The 18,064-nt window shown below is 35.1% G+C and overlaps 1 protein-coding gene across 1 annotated transcript in view; it reads left to right on the forward strand.

Moving 5' to 3' along the window:
* Window positions 1–961: 961 nt before the first annotated feature.
* Window positions 962–18,064, forward strand: part of SNX2 (sorting nexin 2) — a 54,307-nt gene continuing 37,204 nt past the window's right edge. Inside the window, exon 1 of the mRNA XM_039848550.1 lies at window positions 962–1,117. Coding sequence (XP_039704484.1) covers window positions 1,010–1,117 — 108 coding nt within the window. The 5' untranslated portion in view covers window positions 962–1,009. The remainder of the gene's footprint in view (window positions 1,118–18,064) is intronic.

Here is an 18,064-nt window from a genome sequence, read left to right on the forward strand (position 1 = left end):
GGCTAGTGAGGGTTGAGGGTATGTACATTATTTGTAAAGAATCCCTGTGACTTTTTTTTCCTCCACCAAGATTATAACCTTAAGTTGCTATTTGCAATGCCCCCTTTTACTTTTTCCCGAATATACCTTGCATTGGCACAGCACTTGTAGCTTTAAGAATATTTTCACTTATTTTATTAGATCCAGACAATAAACCCTGCAGCGTGAGTAGAAAGTTAGTAACATTCTCATTTTACTGGTAAAGAAATTGAAGCTCAAAGTTAAGTGACTTTATCATGACAAAGAGCTAGTAATTGGCTGAAGTTATTGAGTATAAAGCTCTTACCAGTCATCCATTTATTTTTCTAATTGTCATTTTTCCAACCTTTCTGACTCTATTGAGGAAAAACACTGTTGCTCATGATGAAATTGAAGTAAACTTCAGATTTACTAGTCACATTTCAAGTGCTCAGTGGTCACATGTGGCCAGTGGCTACTCCATAGGACAGCGCTGATATAGACCATTTCCATCACGTCGGAAAGTTCTACTGGACAGCCTAGAGAGATTTATGAATGATTTGTCTTATTTACTAGTCCTCAATCTTGCCTTCAGTCTGTGTGTAATCCAAGCCTGGACTACAGACAGGTCTCCAAACTCTTCCACTTTCTACAGATTTTAAAACCGGTAATGCCAACAGAAATTGTTTGGCCGACTCCTGCGAAAATGGAGATGTGGTAATGAAGGTCCCAGATTCTTGCAGAAAAGTCCATACAGCAAGGGCGGTGAAAAACGCAGCCAAAAACTAGACGCGGAAGTGAAAAGTGAGGCAAAGAGGCGGGGCTAAGGGCCATGAGCTCAGGACCGGCGCGGTCAGGCGGTCGGGGGCGGGGCCGCGTGCAGCTGGGCGGGGCCGTGAGAGGCGGGCCCGGGAGGCGGGGGAGCCGGGCGGCCGGCGCGCCAGCCCAGCCGTGCGTGCTCACGTGACAGGTCCGCGAAGCCCTGCTCGCGCAGTCGTCCGGGCGAGCGAAGATGGCGGCCGAGAGGGAACCTCCTCCGCTGGCGGACGGGAAGCCCACCGACTTTGAAGAGCAGGAGGACGGAGAGGATCTGTTCACCAGCACTGTTTCCACCCTAGAGGTGAGACCGCATCACCGCGGGTGCCGCGCTTCGTAGCGCGTCTCACCTTTAGGCACCTTCTCTCTGTCCCGACTTATTCCTCCCCACCCCCCGGGTTTGCAAGGACCTGGTGGAGGCGACACCTGTGACGCGGGCCCCACTTCGGAAACCTGTCAGTGAGCCGGAGTTAACCTGGGCTGCTAGGCCAACTCAGACCAGCCTACCGGCAGGGGTCTGACCTAATCCCCAGAGGAGCAGCGACCGGACGGAGCATCGCAGCGCCCTTTCCCATTTCAGCTGGCCTTACTCGATGTCACTTGCAACTCTTCTAGACCAGAGGTTTTGCCCTAGGTTCCGGTAAACCAGACCACTCTCCCTGGAGAGTTCCGCAGCCCCTTTGGAGAGGTGCTTGCTTTTTTCCTTCCCAAGGGAGGGTGTGCCCCTAAAAGAAGAAAGCAGAGAAGTGAGCGCTGAGTGACCCAAGCTCTGTAGGGAACGTGTGGATGCACTTTCCCTAGTTCTGGCCCTTCGTGGACTGCTAGTTCTCCTTGAGGGTGGTTCCTGTATTTCGGACTGTTGAATAAGTAAATTCATCTGACCTGTTTTGTTTGTATTCTTTAGTACCTAGACTTTTTAAGGATCATGGTGTTTGTAAAATATAAAGTTGAAGGGAGAGAGTAGTCCAGGAAACTGAGTTTTTTTGTTTTTTTGTTTTTGTTTGTTTTTTTGTTTTTAAATAAGTTATCAGGGGAGAAATAAAAACAGGTCCTCACTCCTGTTTCCTCTTTTCTCGCATGGTCAGCGATCTCTGAAGCTCAGTGTTCCTGTTTTGTCAAAGGAGGCACCCTCTATGAACTTAACAGTATTGGGTCTCCTACATCCTGTTCATGTTTGAATTGCTTGCATTTGGTGAGAGCACCTACTTCATAGCCCAATTTTAAGTGTGTGTATATGTATTAAAATATAAGTAATTTGCAGAGGATTGTTTACCTCGGGCTGTACTTCTTTAAAAAACTGTTTTTAATGAGCTTTCTCAACTTGTTCAACTTTTCACCAAATCATTTGGAAATTACTGTAAAATATCTATTTTCTGAAATTCAGTTACCTAAAACTGGGAACTTCCGGGAACGTTTTCAGCACTGACCACGTTCTGGTAATTGTATATGCAGGTATCCGGCCAAACCCTACCTCTCCTCAGATTTTATGCTTCTTAGGGCTGGGGATAGTGCCTTGATAATCTTTGTGTTCTTCACAAAATCTCGAACATTTACATTTAGTAAATGTTTGCTGGATTATCAAAACCAGCATCTCCTAAGAATTAGTAAAAATGATCTTGCATAACAAATTACTTTTTAAGATTAGTATCCTTTTAGCCCTTTATACATACTATTCAGCTATCTTAACATATATTGAAAAGGTGGGATCCTAAGACCTGCGTTCCCTTTAAGAACAGCAAAGATTTTTCACTAGCAAGGATCAGAGTAAAGTTGACTGACAATATAAACTAGAACACTGTGAACACTAAGCATTCTGTTTAATTGACGCCTTTTAAAGTTGAGAAGGAACAATAATCTGTTTCCATTTGGGTGGGACTTTTTGATAAGGTATTTGACTTCTCAGTAAAAGCCTACAGAAATTTGAGTATAAATTTTACCTCCGCGCACTGTGAAAGTTGTAAAGTTGGTTTTGATTACTCATCTAAACCTTTTATTTCATTGATTCAAGTTATCAATTTTAAGGTATTACTAAGATTTATAAATTCAGATTTTTTAAAACAGTATTTTTTAGTACACCAAAACATCTCTAAAGAAATGTTCTTTCAGTAGTCCACTTTTCTTTTTAAACAGTTATTATCATACTTCAGTGTGCAGGAAAAGCTATAGGATACTTGTTTAAAATGCAGATGTCTTTGCCTCATTGGAATCTGCATGTTTAATAAGTGTTCTAGGTCAGTGGTTTTCAAACTTTATACATAAGTTACCTAGAGATCTTATTAAAGTGCAAATCTGATTCTTTAGAGCTGGAATAAGCCCAATATTCTGCATTTTTAACCAGCTGTTCTCATGACATTGCTTCTGGTTCATAGATAATGATGAGTTGCAAAACCCCAGGTGATTCTGATCCAGATCATCTTTGAATAGTTGTACCTTATTATCTAAGCTGTAAATTGAAAGTGGAACACATACGTTAACGTTTTTCGATTTAAAAAAAAAAATAAGAGTTTTAAAAATTATATTATTTACATACAATCTTTTATCTTTGAGGGCATTTGGAAGAAAAATATCAATTTAAATCCATATAAGTAAAAATCAAATTATAGAACAGCTTTAATGTATAATTCTTAAGCTCATAATGATTATACAATTTAGTATATTTTTAACCCAATATTAAACTTTTTTCCTTTCAAAATAAGAGCAGTCACATAAAGCTATATTCAGTAAATAAAGCGTATTTAAAACCCCTAGTGTATGTTTCTGTTGTGATTATGGAACAAAGTGGTGGAAGGCTGGCATAGGGGCAGGGAAGGGAAGGGAAAAAACACTGGCAAAAGCATGTTCTTTTTTGGTACCTGAGAGGCAAGGCTTTAAATTGTTTAGAAGTATTGCTTTTTCCTTAAATGATACAGCCCTAAGCTTGAAAGGTGTTTGCCCTAAAGCAACATGAAGTAAGACAACACCTTAAAACAAAATAAACTCTGGAAATTTATATTATATGCCTCTTTAAAAAACAGGTTCATTGAGATGAAATTCATATACCATACCGTTTACTCATTTAATGTGTATAATTTAATGGATTTTAGTATATTCACAAGTATGTGCCTCCATTACCACAATCAATTTTAGAACATTTCATCACCTCAAAAATGAAGAAAATCGTATACCCTTTAACTATTGCTCCTTGCCCCCATTCCCCAAATCCTTCTGCTTCTGCCCCTAAGCCACCACTAATTTACTTGCTGTCTCTACAGTCTTCCCTTTTCTGGACTTTATATGTGTGAAATCATATAATATGTGGTCTTTTGTGACTGGCTTCTTTCACTGAGCATAATGTTTTCAAAGTCTATTTAATTCCTTTTTATGCCTGAATAATCCATTATATGGCTATACCACACTTGGTGTATCCATTTGTCACTTGATGGACATTTGCGTTGTTCCCATGTTTTGGCTGTTACAAATAATGTACATAAACATTTGTGTACAAGTAGAATTACTGGGTCATATGATAACTCTACATTTAATCATTTGAAGAATTACCGTAGTGGTTTGTCAAAATGGCCACATCATTTTATATTCCCACCAGCCATGTGTAAGGGTACCAGTTTTTCCACATCCTTACCACACTTGTTATTATCTGATTTCTTGATACTATACAGCCTAATGAGTGTGAAGTGGTTTCTTAATGTGGTTTTGATTGCATCTTCATGATGACTAATGATATACATCTTTTCATGTGCTTACTGGACCTTCGTATATCTTCTTTGGAGAAATTTCTATTCAGATACTTTGCTAATTTTTGGGTTGTCTTTATTATTGAGTCATAGGAATTCTTTATATATTCTAGATACAAGTTCCTTATCAGATTCATGATTTGTATATATTTTCTCCTGTAGGTTGTCTTTTCATGTTCTTGATGGTGTCCTTTGAAGCACAAATTTAAAAAAAAATTTTGATGAAGTCCAATTTATTTTTTATTCCGATGCTTATGCTTTCGATGTCCTATATAAGAATCCAAAGTTCTGAGTATTTACAGCTATGTTTTCTTCTAAGAGTTTTATAGTTTTGGCTCTTACATTTAGATCTTTAATCTATTTGGAGTTAAATTTTGTCTATGGTATGAAGTAGGGGTACAAATTCATTTCTTGCCTGTGACAATCTAGTTTTCCCACCACCATTTGTTGAAAAAGACAATTCTTTCCCCATTGAATGATCTTGGCGCCCTTGTCCAGAATAAGACTGTAGATGTTTACACCTGGTTCTCATACTAACCTCAGATCTGAGGGGCAGCTCAAGTCAGGGTGAGAATCACAATTTCCCCAACACTGTCACATGATAAAGTTTATAGAGCATTTAAAGTGAAATTTCCACTTTGGAGACTCACAGGTCTTCAGATTCCTTCCCATCATGTAACCCCATGCCATAAGTCCTCAGAAGATACCGTACTTGGTTGACTTTAGTAAATACTTGAATATTTACTCTTTGTCATACTGTTTAGATCAGTGGTCCCCAGCCTTATTGTCACCAGAGACTGGTGCTCCTATGAGAATCTAATAATGCTCGATGATGTAGATGGAGCTGAGGCTGTGATGCTAGTGCTGGGGAGCAGCTGCAAATACAGATGAAGCTTCAGAGCTCCCCGCCACTCACCTCCTGCTGTGTGGCTCAGTTCTTAGCCTCAGTACCAGTCCATAGCCCAGGGGTTGGGGACCCTTGGTTTAGATGATAATGGGAGTGCAGATATCAGAAAGATACTGCAGGTCTTTGAGGACAGAACATCTCCTGTGGGAAAGAAAGAGGCATATAGAAAACTGGTATAGATGGAATGTGATTTTATGATCTGGAAACATCAGTTTTCACTGAAAATACCAGTAAAATGGGGAGATTCTAATTCCTATCAACGTTCCTAGATGAACAGTAAATGTTTCTATTGGTTGGGAAACAGTGACGTAATATTTAAGAGAGACCTTGAAGGATGGAATGAAATTTCAAAGTGGAAGAATGACAAGGGTCACTTAAGGTTTAGTCCATATTCTAGGGAACCATAAATAATTCCAAGTGGCCGAAAATAGGATATTACAGGTTTATTATGTGGTGGGATTGTGAAGAGCTTTGAAATTTGTTCTGTGGGCAGGTGAAAGCTATGGAAGATTTGCATGGCAGTAACATGATAACTTTAGGAAGATTAATGTGCCAGCAGTCTGAGAGATGAATTTGAGTGGGAGTTATCATTGGTAGGTTGATGAGATGAAAGCTGTTATAAGTCTGAGGTTAAGGGCCTCAAGAAGAAAGTGCAAATAAAAAAGGACAGGGAAATTGGTGCAATAGCAGATTAAAAGACAGACTTTTGATTTTGTAATCCCTCAGGTAATTTTTAGGAGAAGGAATTATAAGTTTATTTTACTTGGGGATACGATACACCAATACAGCTAGAAATGCTGGATGGGCTAGAGATGTAGATTTGGGGACTCATAAATCCGACTGATAACACTAAACTAGACTCTGGAAATCTAGTCTCTGCCTTCATGGAGTATATGAACCAAAAGAAGTCAATATAATAAACATAGCTGTATGAACAAATACCTGCAATCCCAGGTGATACATGTGTAAATGGAATATGCACACAGTACAGAAATAGTATAGAAGACTAGAGTAACTTAATTGTATAGAGATGATCTTTAAAAACCTGAAATTTGGTGATATCAAGAGAGTAAGAGTAGGACAAGAGACTTGGTAAAGAAGAACTGAAGTTTAGTATCTTGTCCCAAGGCAAATGTAATTTGTTTTCTTATTCCGGTTTTCTAATCTTAGGTAGGCCTTAACTTCAAATGTATTATTTTTTTTGAAAATTTCACTACGAATTACTTATGTTTCAGAAAAGAATGTTTTATGACCAGGTATTTAAAGGCAAAGACATTTATAAAGAGGTATAATTCTAGTTGACCTTTTTCCTGTGAAACCACTAAATTTAAGGATTTTAGGATGAATTATTTTTAGTTCCTGTAAAAAAATGTTATTCTATGAAGTTTCATGAGGCAGAGATGCTCAATTTTTTGCACTTTTTTAAAAAAAATTTGTCTTTAATGTTAATTTTACAAATGCTCACTTTCCTATGAAGTTGAACTCTTGTGTTTTTTTCTGTAATGATAGTTTTTAGTTGAGGTGAGATCTACCTTAATTACTAAAGTTCACTACCACCTCAAGAACACTTTCATCACTCCCCCAAAATTCTGTCATATAGTTAACTCCTCCCACTCCCAGCCTCTGGCAACCACTGATCTGTTTTCTGCCTATAGTTTTGTTGTTTCCAGTGTCATATAAATGGAATCATACATTATGAATCTTTAAAAAAGCATCTAAGGTTTATTGGTGGTGTTGCATGTATCAATAGTTCATTCCTTCTTATGCCAAATTTATCGTATATATCACTGTTGTTGAAGGACATTTCTGTTTCCAGTTTTTGGCATTAATGAGTAAAGGCAATATAAACATTTATGTACAGGTTTTATGTACAGTTTTCATTTATTTGGGGTAAATACTTAGAAGTAGGATTGCTAGGTTGTATGGTTAATGCATGTTTAACTTTGTAAGAACAAACTGCCAAACTTTCTGCCAAAAAGGTTCAAGGGAGATAAGGTACAGGGAGCTGGAGTCATTTGTTTTTCGTCCCACAAGTTAATGTCCATAGTATAAATTGAGACCATATTCAATAGGACAGTGTTCTAAGAATTGATTATCTGTGGTTTCATTAAAACAACTGCATGATTCTTCAAGACAAAAGTATGTTACTGTATTTCCTGGTATTATAAAAGTTATTTTTATATCAACTTTTATCCCTAATCAGAAAGTCATGCCTTTGTATAAACTATTGATTGAATCATGAAAGCTAGCTTCAAGGAACCTTTCATGAAGTTGGACTTGTCAGTCTCTGGTCACGTTTGCATTAACTTGATATCTAAAATCTAATAAAAATAGATTGAGAGGACTGCCACACTTTTCCAGAGCAGCTGTTTTGCATTCCTATCAACAATGAATGAGAACTCCATTTGTTCCACATCCTTGTTAGCACTTATTAGTGTGAATTTTATTTTAGTGAGCTTAAGGATAGTTTATAGTGGCTGGAAAGAACTAATTGTTACATTTTTAGGAATATTGTAAGCTGGTTAGTAAACACAGCCATCGTTAAAAATTAAATTATATAAACTTATAATTAAATAAATCATACTGAAGACAAAGGTAATAAATATTTGAAACTCATCATTTCCTAATTTCTGTACTACATTTTCCTGTTTTCTGTGTTCTCGAAGTTATATGTCTCTTGTATTTATATGGTGGAAAGTATGTATTTTCCCAACTTCACTGTCTGTGAGGGTATTCCATAGCAGGCATGTTTACGTCACAGAAATCAGCAAAAGCTAAAATTCAGAGTCTTCTCTCTCAAAGACCTGCTTGCTAAACATTTACCATCAGACCACTGTTTTTTAGACATTCTAACAGTTGTGTAGTGTTTTCTCATTGTGGTTTTAATATACATTCTCTAATGATTAATGATGCTGAACTGAGTATGTTTTCAAGTATATATTCATTCACCTGAAAATTATCTTTGGTGAAGTGTCCTTTCACATCTTTTGCACATTTAAAAAAGTGAGTTTCTTTGTTGAGTTTTGAGAATTTTTCATGTATTCTAAATATAAATCCTTTACCAGATATGCATTTTGCAGATTTTTTCCCAGTCCTTGGCTTACCCTTTTATGATATTAACGGTATTTCACAAAGTAAAAGTTTGTTATTTTGGTGAAGCTCAAGTTATCCTTTCTCTTTTTTTTATTGATAATACTTTATATGTAACATATGAAATCTTTTGCTAATGTTAACCAAAGATCGCAAAGGTTTTGCTTATGTTTACTTCTAGAAGTTTTTACATTTAGGCCTGGGTTCATTTTGAGTTAATTTTCATAGGAGTTGAGGTTGGTTTTTGTTTTGTTTTGTTTCGTTTCGTTTTGCATGTAGATATCCCAGTTGTTCCAGCACCATTTATTGAAAGATAACCATGTTGTTAAGGTTTGTTTTATGACTCAGAATATGGTCTGTCATGGTAAATATTATGTGTGCACTTGAAAAGAATGTATGTAGTGTGATGTTGAGTAAAGTGTTATATAAATGTTAAGTCAAGTTGATTGATACTATTTTTCAGTACATGCAACAACACCAATGAGTCTCAGGTGCTTTATGCTAAGTTAAGGACGCTAGACTCAAAAAGTTTCTCCATTGGACTATGTTTGCATCTTTGCCAAAAATCAGTTGAGCGTATGTGTGGGTCTTTTTCTGGACTCTTCTGTTCTTTGATCTGTCGACTGTCCTTTTGCCAGTTTTATGCTGCCTTGATTACTATAACAGTCTTGAAATCAGGTAGAATCCACTGACTTTGTTCTTTTCTAAATTGTTTTGATTATTCTAGTTCTTTTGCCTTTCCATATAATTTTATAATCAGTTTATTGATTTCTATCAAAAATTCCTGCCGATAATTTAATTGAGATTGTGATGAATCCATAGATTAGTTTGGGGAGAATTAACGTATTAACAATATTGAGCCTTTAAGCCATAAGTTTACTATTTCTCTCCATTTTTTTAGATCTTATTTGATTTTTTCATCATTTGTGGTTTTCTGCATACAGATCAAGCACATATTTTTTAGGTTATACCTAAGTATTTCATGGGGTTTATAGTACTTTATTTCTTTTTACATTTGTTCATTGGTAGCATGTTGAGCCGTATCCTACAACTGTGCTAATCACTCGTTAGTTCTAGTAGGTTTTTTTGGATTTTCTATGTAGATAATCGTGTTGTTTGCAGTTAGAATTTTCTTTCTTTCCTTCCATTTTTTATGCCTTTTTTTTAAAAAAAAATCTTAATGCTCCAGCCAGAACCACTGGTATAGAATAGAAGTGGTGAGAGAGTGGATATCCTTTCCTCTTTTATGGTTGTAGAGGAAAGTATTCTTTCTGTAAGTTTTTTTGTAGATGATCTTCATCAAGTTAAAGAAGTTCTGTTCTATTCCTGGTTTTCTGAAATTTTGTAGCCATGAATGGATGTTGATTTTGGCAAATGCTTTTTCTGCATCTAATAAGATAATCATAATTTAGTTTTCTTCAGTTTTTTGATAAAGTGGATTACATTGATTTTCAAATGTTGACTAAACCTTGTATTCCTAGAATAAACCCCACAGTCATAATGTGTATATCCTTTTTATATATTGCTGTATTCACTTTGCTATTATTTTGTTTAGGCTGTTGTATCTATGGCTGTGACAGATGTTTGTGTGTTGTTTTCTTTTAGTTGTGATGTGGTTGTCTGTTTTCAGTATCAGAAATACTAGCTTTTTACTCCTCTTTTATATCTTGAAGAGTTTGTATGGAATTAGTCTTATGACTTCCTTAAGAGTTGATAGAACTGACTAGTGGAGTCCTCTGAACATGTAGGTTTGGTTGTTGGAAGTCTTTTTTAACTATAAAAGTTTATTTGAGCCAAACTGATGACATCGCGGAGAAACAAGATCTCAAATACTCCACATAAATTCAGTTCTTTAATAGATACAGGAATATTTCTTCTTTTTGAATTTTGATAAGTCTTTCAGGAATTTGTTCCTTGAGAGTTGGGAAATTTATGGGCATAGGTTTTTCATAATCCTCCCTTACTGTGTCTGTGGGTGATACCCCTCCCTTTTCATTCCTGATATTGATAATTTATGTCTTATGTTTGTTTGCTTATTTATTTTAATTTTGCTAGAGGTTTGACATTTCTTGGGATCTTTTTAAAGTATCAACTTTTGGTTTCTTGATTTTTTGTTTTGAGTTTCATTGATTTCTGCACATATTTCCTTCTGCTCGCTTTCTGTTTAATTTGTTCTAGTTTCCTTGGATCATTGATATGAGATCTTTTTTTTGAGTATTAGTATTTAGCTATATTTTTCTCTGTAAATACTTTTAATTGAATCCCACAAATTTTGATATGTATTTTTCTTTTCATTCAGTTTAAAATACTTTCTGGTTTCTCTTGTGACTTCCTGTTTGACTTGTGGCTTATTTAGAAGTGTGTTAACTTCCAAATTTCGGGAATTTTCTGTATAGCTTTCTGTTACTGATTTCTACTTTAGATTGATTATGGTCGGAGAATGTTTTATGATTTCAGTTCTTTTAAATTTTTTAAGGTTTGTCTGATGGCCCATAATATGGTCTATAAAGGAGCATCTTCTCTGTGCACTTGAAAAGAATGTATATAGTCTGGTGTTATTGTTGGAGTGTTCTATAACTGTTAAGTCAAGTTGGTTGATAGTATTTTCCAGGTCTTCTCTATCTTTCCATATTTATCTATCAAATACTAAGAGAAGAGTGTTGATGTGTCCAAAGATAATTGTAGATTTTTATTTTTTTACTTCTTTTAGTTCAGTTTTTCCTTCATGTATTTTGAAGCTCTGTTATTAGACACATAGACATTTAGTATTGTTATGATTTTTCTTGGTAAATTGATCCTTCTGTCATATGATGCCCCTCTTTATTGCAGATAATACTCCTTCTGAAGTTTATTTTATCTGATGTTAACGTAGCACTCCAGCTCTTAACTTATTTATGTCTTTAAAGTAGATTATTTGTAGGCAGCATATTGTTATGTATTGTTATTTTTATATCCAGTCTGGTGACTTCTGTCTTCTAATTAGTACATTTAGACTATTTACATTTAATGTAATTATTGGTATGGTTAGATTAGATCTACCACTTTGTTTACTTTGTTTTTCCACTCGATTTCCCCTTTCTTCTTTTGTATTTAATGTTTGTTAGTATTCCATTTTAATTTATCTACTGGATTTTTTTTTTTTGTTATCGCCCCTCCTTTTCCCTCTTTAAATACATATAGTCATTGCTCTAGGGATTACAATATATACCTAACCATTTGAAGTCCAATTAGAGTTAATATTGTGTTTCTACAAATAAAATGTAGAGCCTTACAACTGTGTAGATTCATTTACCTCCTGTCTTTCATATTCTAGTTTTCACATATATTACATCTCTATACATTGAAAACTTTTAACAGTATCATAATTTTTGCTTTTGTAGTCATGCACATTTTAAATAAGAGAAGGAAAATGGTCTGTTATATTTCCCCAGTTAGTTACCAGCTCTTCCTTTATTCCCGAAGGTCCAAGTTTGTACTTTCTCATACATCTTCAGACTAACAAACTTCTTTCAGCACTTTTTTTTGAAGATCTGGCCTAGTGATGGTAGATTCCTATAGTTTTCTTTCGTCTGAGACTATCTTTGTTTCAGCTCTGTTTCTGAAGAATATTTTGCTGGATATGGAATTCTGTGTTGATAGTTCTTTTCTTTTAGCACTTTAAAGATTTTGTGCCACTGTCGCCCAGTCTCTGATCTCTGGTGAGAAATAATACAGTCCTTCTCATTGTTTCCCTAAATGTAATTTTTTTTTTCTTTAGCTGCTTCAGCTTTCTTAATTTTTAATCTTTGGTTTTCAGCCTTTTTTTATAATGTGGCTGGGTCAGGTTTTCTCTGAAGTCGTCTTGTTTGGAGTTTGCTTGTTCCTGAATCTAAATTTATGTCTTTCACTGAATTCGGGGAGTTTTTAGTCATCCATTTCTTGAAGTATTTTTATGCATTGCTCTCCTTTTAAGACTCCAATGACATGAATATTAGACTTTTTTATATTATTTCATAGGTCACTTAAGTTCTGTTGTGTGTTTTTTGTTTTTTTTTTTCAGTTGTTTTCCTCTTTGTTATTGAGATTGGATATTTTCTAATGCTTTATCTTCAACTTCACTGACTTTTTATCTCAGTAGCTGTAAAGGGTCTGAAATTTTGCCTTTCTCTCAAGCTAATAAAATAACTTGTTTTATGGTTTCTGGAAGAAGACACAATAAAGGACGTTATTACGCAAAGCATAGCAAGCAGCTTGAGTATCATGTTTGTGACAGTTTCCCTTGTGCTTCACTTACCAGGGTGATGAGAGGGGCCCAGGCTAATGTTGCACTTGCTTTGGTTTATGTCACAGCTGAGCCCAAGTTTAGGGAACCCAAATCATTTATAATAAGCAGTAAGTCTACCTATTCTTTGCTCCAGAGGAAACATTATCTTTATTATATAGACAGTAAACAAATCTGGTCTTTGCTTCGGAAAGAGGCTCATCATATCTTTCCTCCCAGGCTCTTTCCCAGAAACAAAGGCTTCTATCAGAGTTTTAGCTGCCTGCACTGTCACATACTTTTGCTCAGCTTAGGCCACCCTTGCAGAAAAGTGGTGAAAGAAGAGAAAGTACTAATAAGGATATTTATTCCCTGGATTTTCTTTTCCTGGTTCAACTGGCAAAGTAGTAGATGTTCTCTTGGGTTGTTTTTTCCCCCCCACTGCTGTTAATTTTTGATATAATGCATGACAGGCATATTATTTTCAGGTACATTTGTGATATTTAAGAAGCCTTCACTTGAAGAGATACAGGATTTGGGAACTATCTGGAGCCATTTACATTTACCACAATCACAATTTAGCTAACCTGTTTTTATTTTGTTTTGTTTGTTTATTTAGGTTCCACATATAAGTGAGTTCATGCAGTATTTGTTTTTCTCTGTCTGACATTTCTCTTAGCATAATACCCTCTAGGTCTATTAATGATGTCACAAATGGAAACATTTCATTCTTTATTGCTGAATAATATTACATTGTGTGTGTGTGTGCGTGCGCATAATATGCACATACTCATATATGCATGTATGTGTATATTACATCTTTATCTGTTCATCTGTTGATGGACATCTAGGTTGCTACCATATCTTAGCTATTACTAGTGATGCTGCAGTGAACATAGGGATACATATATCTTTTCAAATTAGTGTTTTTGTTTTCTTCTGACAAATACCCAGAAATGGAATTGCTAGATCTATGGTAGATCTATTTTTAAATTTTTGTGAGATCTCCATACTGTTGTCCATAGTGGCTGCACAAATTTACAAACCCACCAACAGTGTATGAGGATTCACTTTTCTCCGCATCTTTACTAGCACTTGTTATTCGTTGATTTATTAATGCTAGCTATTCTGACAGGTGTGAGGTGATATCTCATTGTGGTTTTAATTTACATTTCCCTAATTAGTGATATTGAGCATCTTTTCATATGTCTATTGGCCATCTGTATGTAATCTAAGGAGAAATGTATATTCGGGTCCTCTGCCTATTTTATTTAATTGAATTGTTTGTTTTATTGTTAAGTTGTATGAATTCCTTAACATATTTTGGATATTAACTTTTTATTGAATGTATCATTTGTAAATATCTTCTCCCATTCAGTAGGTTGTCTTTTTGTTTTGATGGTTTCCTTCACTGTGCAAAAACTTTTTAGTTTGTTGTCCCATTTGTTTGTTTTTTCTGTTGTTTCCCTTGCTCAAGGATATATATGCAAAAAGATACTGCTAAGAGAGTTGTCAAAGAGTTTACTACCTATGTTTTCTTCTAGGAGTTTTATGGCTTCATGTCTAACATTTAAGTCTTTAATCCATTTGAGTTTATTTTTGTTTATGGTTTAAAGAAGTGGTCTAGTTTCATTTTTTTTTTTCCATATATGTGTCCAGTTTTGTCAATACCACTTATGGAAGATGTTGTTTTTACCTCATTGTGTATTTGCCTCCTTTTTTGTATATTAATTGACCATAGAATGAGTTGGTAAGTGTTCCCTGTTCTTGAATTTTGGTACAATTTGTGAAAGCATTGAATTAATTATTTTTCAATTAATTCTATTTCTTGACTCTATTCCATTGATCTATATGTTTTTATGCCAGTACCATACTGTTTTGATTATTGTAGCTTTGTAGTATAGTTTGATATCAACAAATATGATACCTCCCACTTTGTTTTTTTCTTAAAATTTTCTTGGCTATTCAGGGTCTTTCATGGTTCCATATAAATTTTAGGAATAGTTCTGAGAAGAATGCCATTGGTATTTTACTAGGGATTGCATTGATTTCGTATATTTAAGTAATAAGGGCATTTTAACAAGATTAATCTTTCTAATCCATGAGCAAGGTATATCTTCCACTTATTTGTATCTTGTTCAGTTTCTTTCTTAACTGTCTTACAGTTTTCAAAGTACAGGTCTTTCACCTCTTTGGTTAAATTTATTCCTAGATATTTTATACTTTTCAACGCAGTTGTAAGTGGGATTATTTTCTTAATTTCTTTTTTCAATTGTTCATTATTGGTGTATAGAAACACTACAGTTTCTGTATATTGACTCTATATCCTGCAACTTTATTGAAGTACTTTATTAGTTCTAATAGTTTTTTCGGTAGAGACTTTAGGATTTTCTATATGTAGTATTATGTCATCTGCAAATAATGGGAGTTTTATTTCTTCCTTTCCAGTTTGGATACCTTTTATTTCTTTGTCTGATTGCTGTGGCCAGGACTTCCAATACTATGTTGTATAGAAGCGGTGACATTAGGTATCCTTGTCTTGTTCCTAACCTAAGAGGAATAGCTTTCAGCTTTCTCCATTGAGTATGTTATTAGCTGTGGGTTTGTCAGATAAGGACTTTATTATGTTGAGATATGTTCCTTTTCTACCCACCTTGTTGAGTTTTTATCATTAAAAAATGCCGAATTTTGTCAAATGCTTTTTCTGTATCTGTTGAGATGATTTATGATTTTTGTCCTTTATTTTGTTAATGTGATATATCACATTAATTGATTTACAGATGTTGGACCTTTCTTTCATCCCTGAGGTGAATCCCACTTGGTCATAGTACATAATTCTTTTAATGTGTTGTTGAATCCAGTTTGCTAATATTTTGTTGAAAATTTTTGCGTCTGTGTTCTTCACAGATACTGGCCTGTCATTTTCTTTTTTTTATTATGTCTTTACCAGGCTTTAGTAGCAGGGTAATCATAGAATAAGTTTAGAAGTGTTACTTCTTCTGCAACTTTTTGAAATAGTTTAGGATAGATATTACTTCTTTGAATGTTTGGTAGTATTCACCTGTGAAACCATCTGGCCTTGGACTTACTTCTTGGGAATTTTTTGACTGCTGCTTTGATTTCATTGCTAGAAATTGATCTATTTAGATTTTGCATATTTTCCTGGTTCAGTCTTAGAAGGTTATATACTTCTAGAAATTTATCCTTTTCTTTTAGATTGTTGAATTTGTTGGCATATAATTGTTCATAGTATTCTTTAATGATTCTTTATATTTCTGTGGTGTTGATTGTAAATTATCTTCTTTCATTTGTGATTTTATTTCGGCACTCTTCTTGTTTTGTTTATTTCTCTTCTTTCTTTTTACTTTGGGTTTTTTTTTCTTTTTTTTTTTTTTTCCTTCTGTTAGGTGTAGAATTAGATTGTTTATTTGGGATATTTCTTGTTTCTTGAGATAGGCCTGTATAGCTATTAACTTCCCTCTTAGAACCGCTTTTGCTGCATCCCATAAATTTTGAAAAGTTGTATTTTCATTTTCATTTGCTTCAAGATAGTTTTTGACTTATTTCTTTGTTTACTCTTTGATCCACTTATTTGTTTACTGTTTGATCCACTGGTTTATTAGCATGTTGTTTAGTCTCCACGTGTTTTTATTTTTTCCAGTTTTCTTCCTGTAGTTGATTTTCAGTTTTATGCCATTGTGGTATGAGAAAATGCTTGATTGATTTCAGTCTTCTTGAATTTATTGAAGCTTGTTTTGTTCCATGTGCACTTGAAAAAAATATATATTCCACAGTTTTTAATGAAATGTTTTTTAAATGTCTACTAAGTCAATCTTATCTAATGTAACATTTAAAGCCATTATTTGTTTATTAATTTTCTGACTGGTTGATCTATCCATTGATGTGAGTGTAGTATTAAAATCCCTACTATTGTGTTACTGTGGATTTCTCCCTTTATGTTCATTAATAATTGCTTTATAAATTTTCTCTTGGGGTTTTAGATGCTAGCGTTCTCATCACTGCTGCTGTCTTGCAGGTAGCAACTAGGTCTGGCCTCAGGGCAGGGCCAGGAAAGAAAATAGTGGGGGGGTGAGAGGGAAAAGAATTTTCTACCTACATTCTGTAGGTTACCAGGGGCCTGATGTTATATAGCCAGAAAGATAGTTTTTGTTGGAGTCATCGATGCCTATACCTAGTGTAGTTTGGCAATTGGCATCGTCCTCAGGAAAAGCTGAAAGAGAAGGAAAAAAAATAGTAAAATTCACTCTCCTAAGGATAATTTTTCACGTTTCTGGCCCTGTCTTTAATTTTCTTGCTGTTTTTTACTTTTAGATCGTTGTATTTGGTATTCTCTTTGAAACTTTAATGTTAATCAACTTAATGTAGTGGGTGTCTTTATTCCTCTTGTATTCTAAGCACTAAATTGAAGAAATATTAACAACAACTGTGGAACTTTTTATATAAATAATCTCTAGCACTACTAGGTGGTGATGTAGGGGAAGAAAAGAATATATATTTATTAAAAGTACTGATGTCTCTTCAATTGCATTTTATCTTGTACAGGTATATAGTTCTGATCATCTAGAGCCTGTGTTCCAGGCAAAGAAGTGTTCCCTTCTACCATCACTTCTTCATTCAGTGGCCACTGTCTCCATACTGTTCCTCCTAGTGGAGAACAGCTCTTCTTGTACTCACTAGTGAATTGAGAGGGCAGGGAGAGGCAATGGCAGAGTTCTAACAGCCTTTAGTGAGTACTGTTCCAAGGCTGTGCTCTGAGCAGTGGGGCAGGGCAGTCCAAGCTGCTGGTGGACGGGCAGCCAAAGGAGGAGTATGCCTCATAGCCTCCTCACTGCAGGGTGACTGTTGCCTCCACAGCTGCTACTGGAGTACCCCATGCCCACACCATTCCCATCTTGCCCTCTACTCTTGGGCTCTGAGGTATGAGACAAAAGGATCTTTTTTCTTATATAAACACATTAGTTTTTCTTTCTCTGATTCTTGTGTCAGAGAACTGTGAATACCTAAGATATTAGCATAATATGAACATTCAGTTATGATAAGGATATGCTATAGATTGTAAGTAGTCTATATACGTTAAAGCTTTATACTGTTACAGTTTTTACTTTAAATAGTCCTATCTATTTCAGGGAATTTAAGGGAGAAAAAGTACAGCAGGTCCTCATAATGTTCTTGCAACATCATTTGGTCATGATGTAATAAAAAAAAAAAAATCGATTCCCACCCAGCTGGGACCATTGTCTGTGTGGGGTTTTCATGTTCTCC

The sequence above is a fragment of the Pteropus medius genome, unplaced genomic scaffold (assembly GCF_902729225.1).
Source record: "Pteropus medius unplaced genomic scaffold, Ma_sr-lr_union100, whole genome shotgun sequence".
In the NCBI taxonomy this organism is placed as follows: domain Eukaryota; kingdom Metazoa; phylum Chordata; class Mammalia; order Chiroptera; family Pteropodidae; genus Pteropus; species Pteropus medius.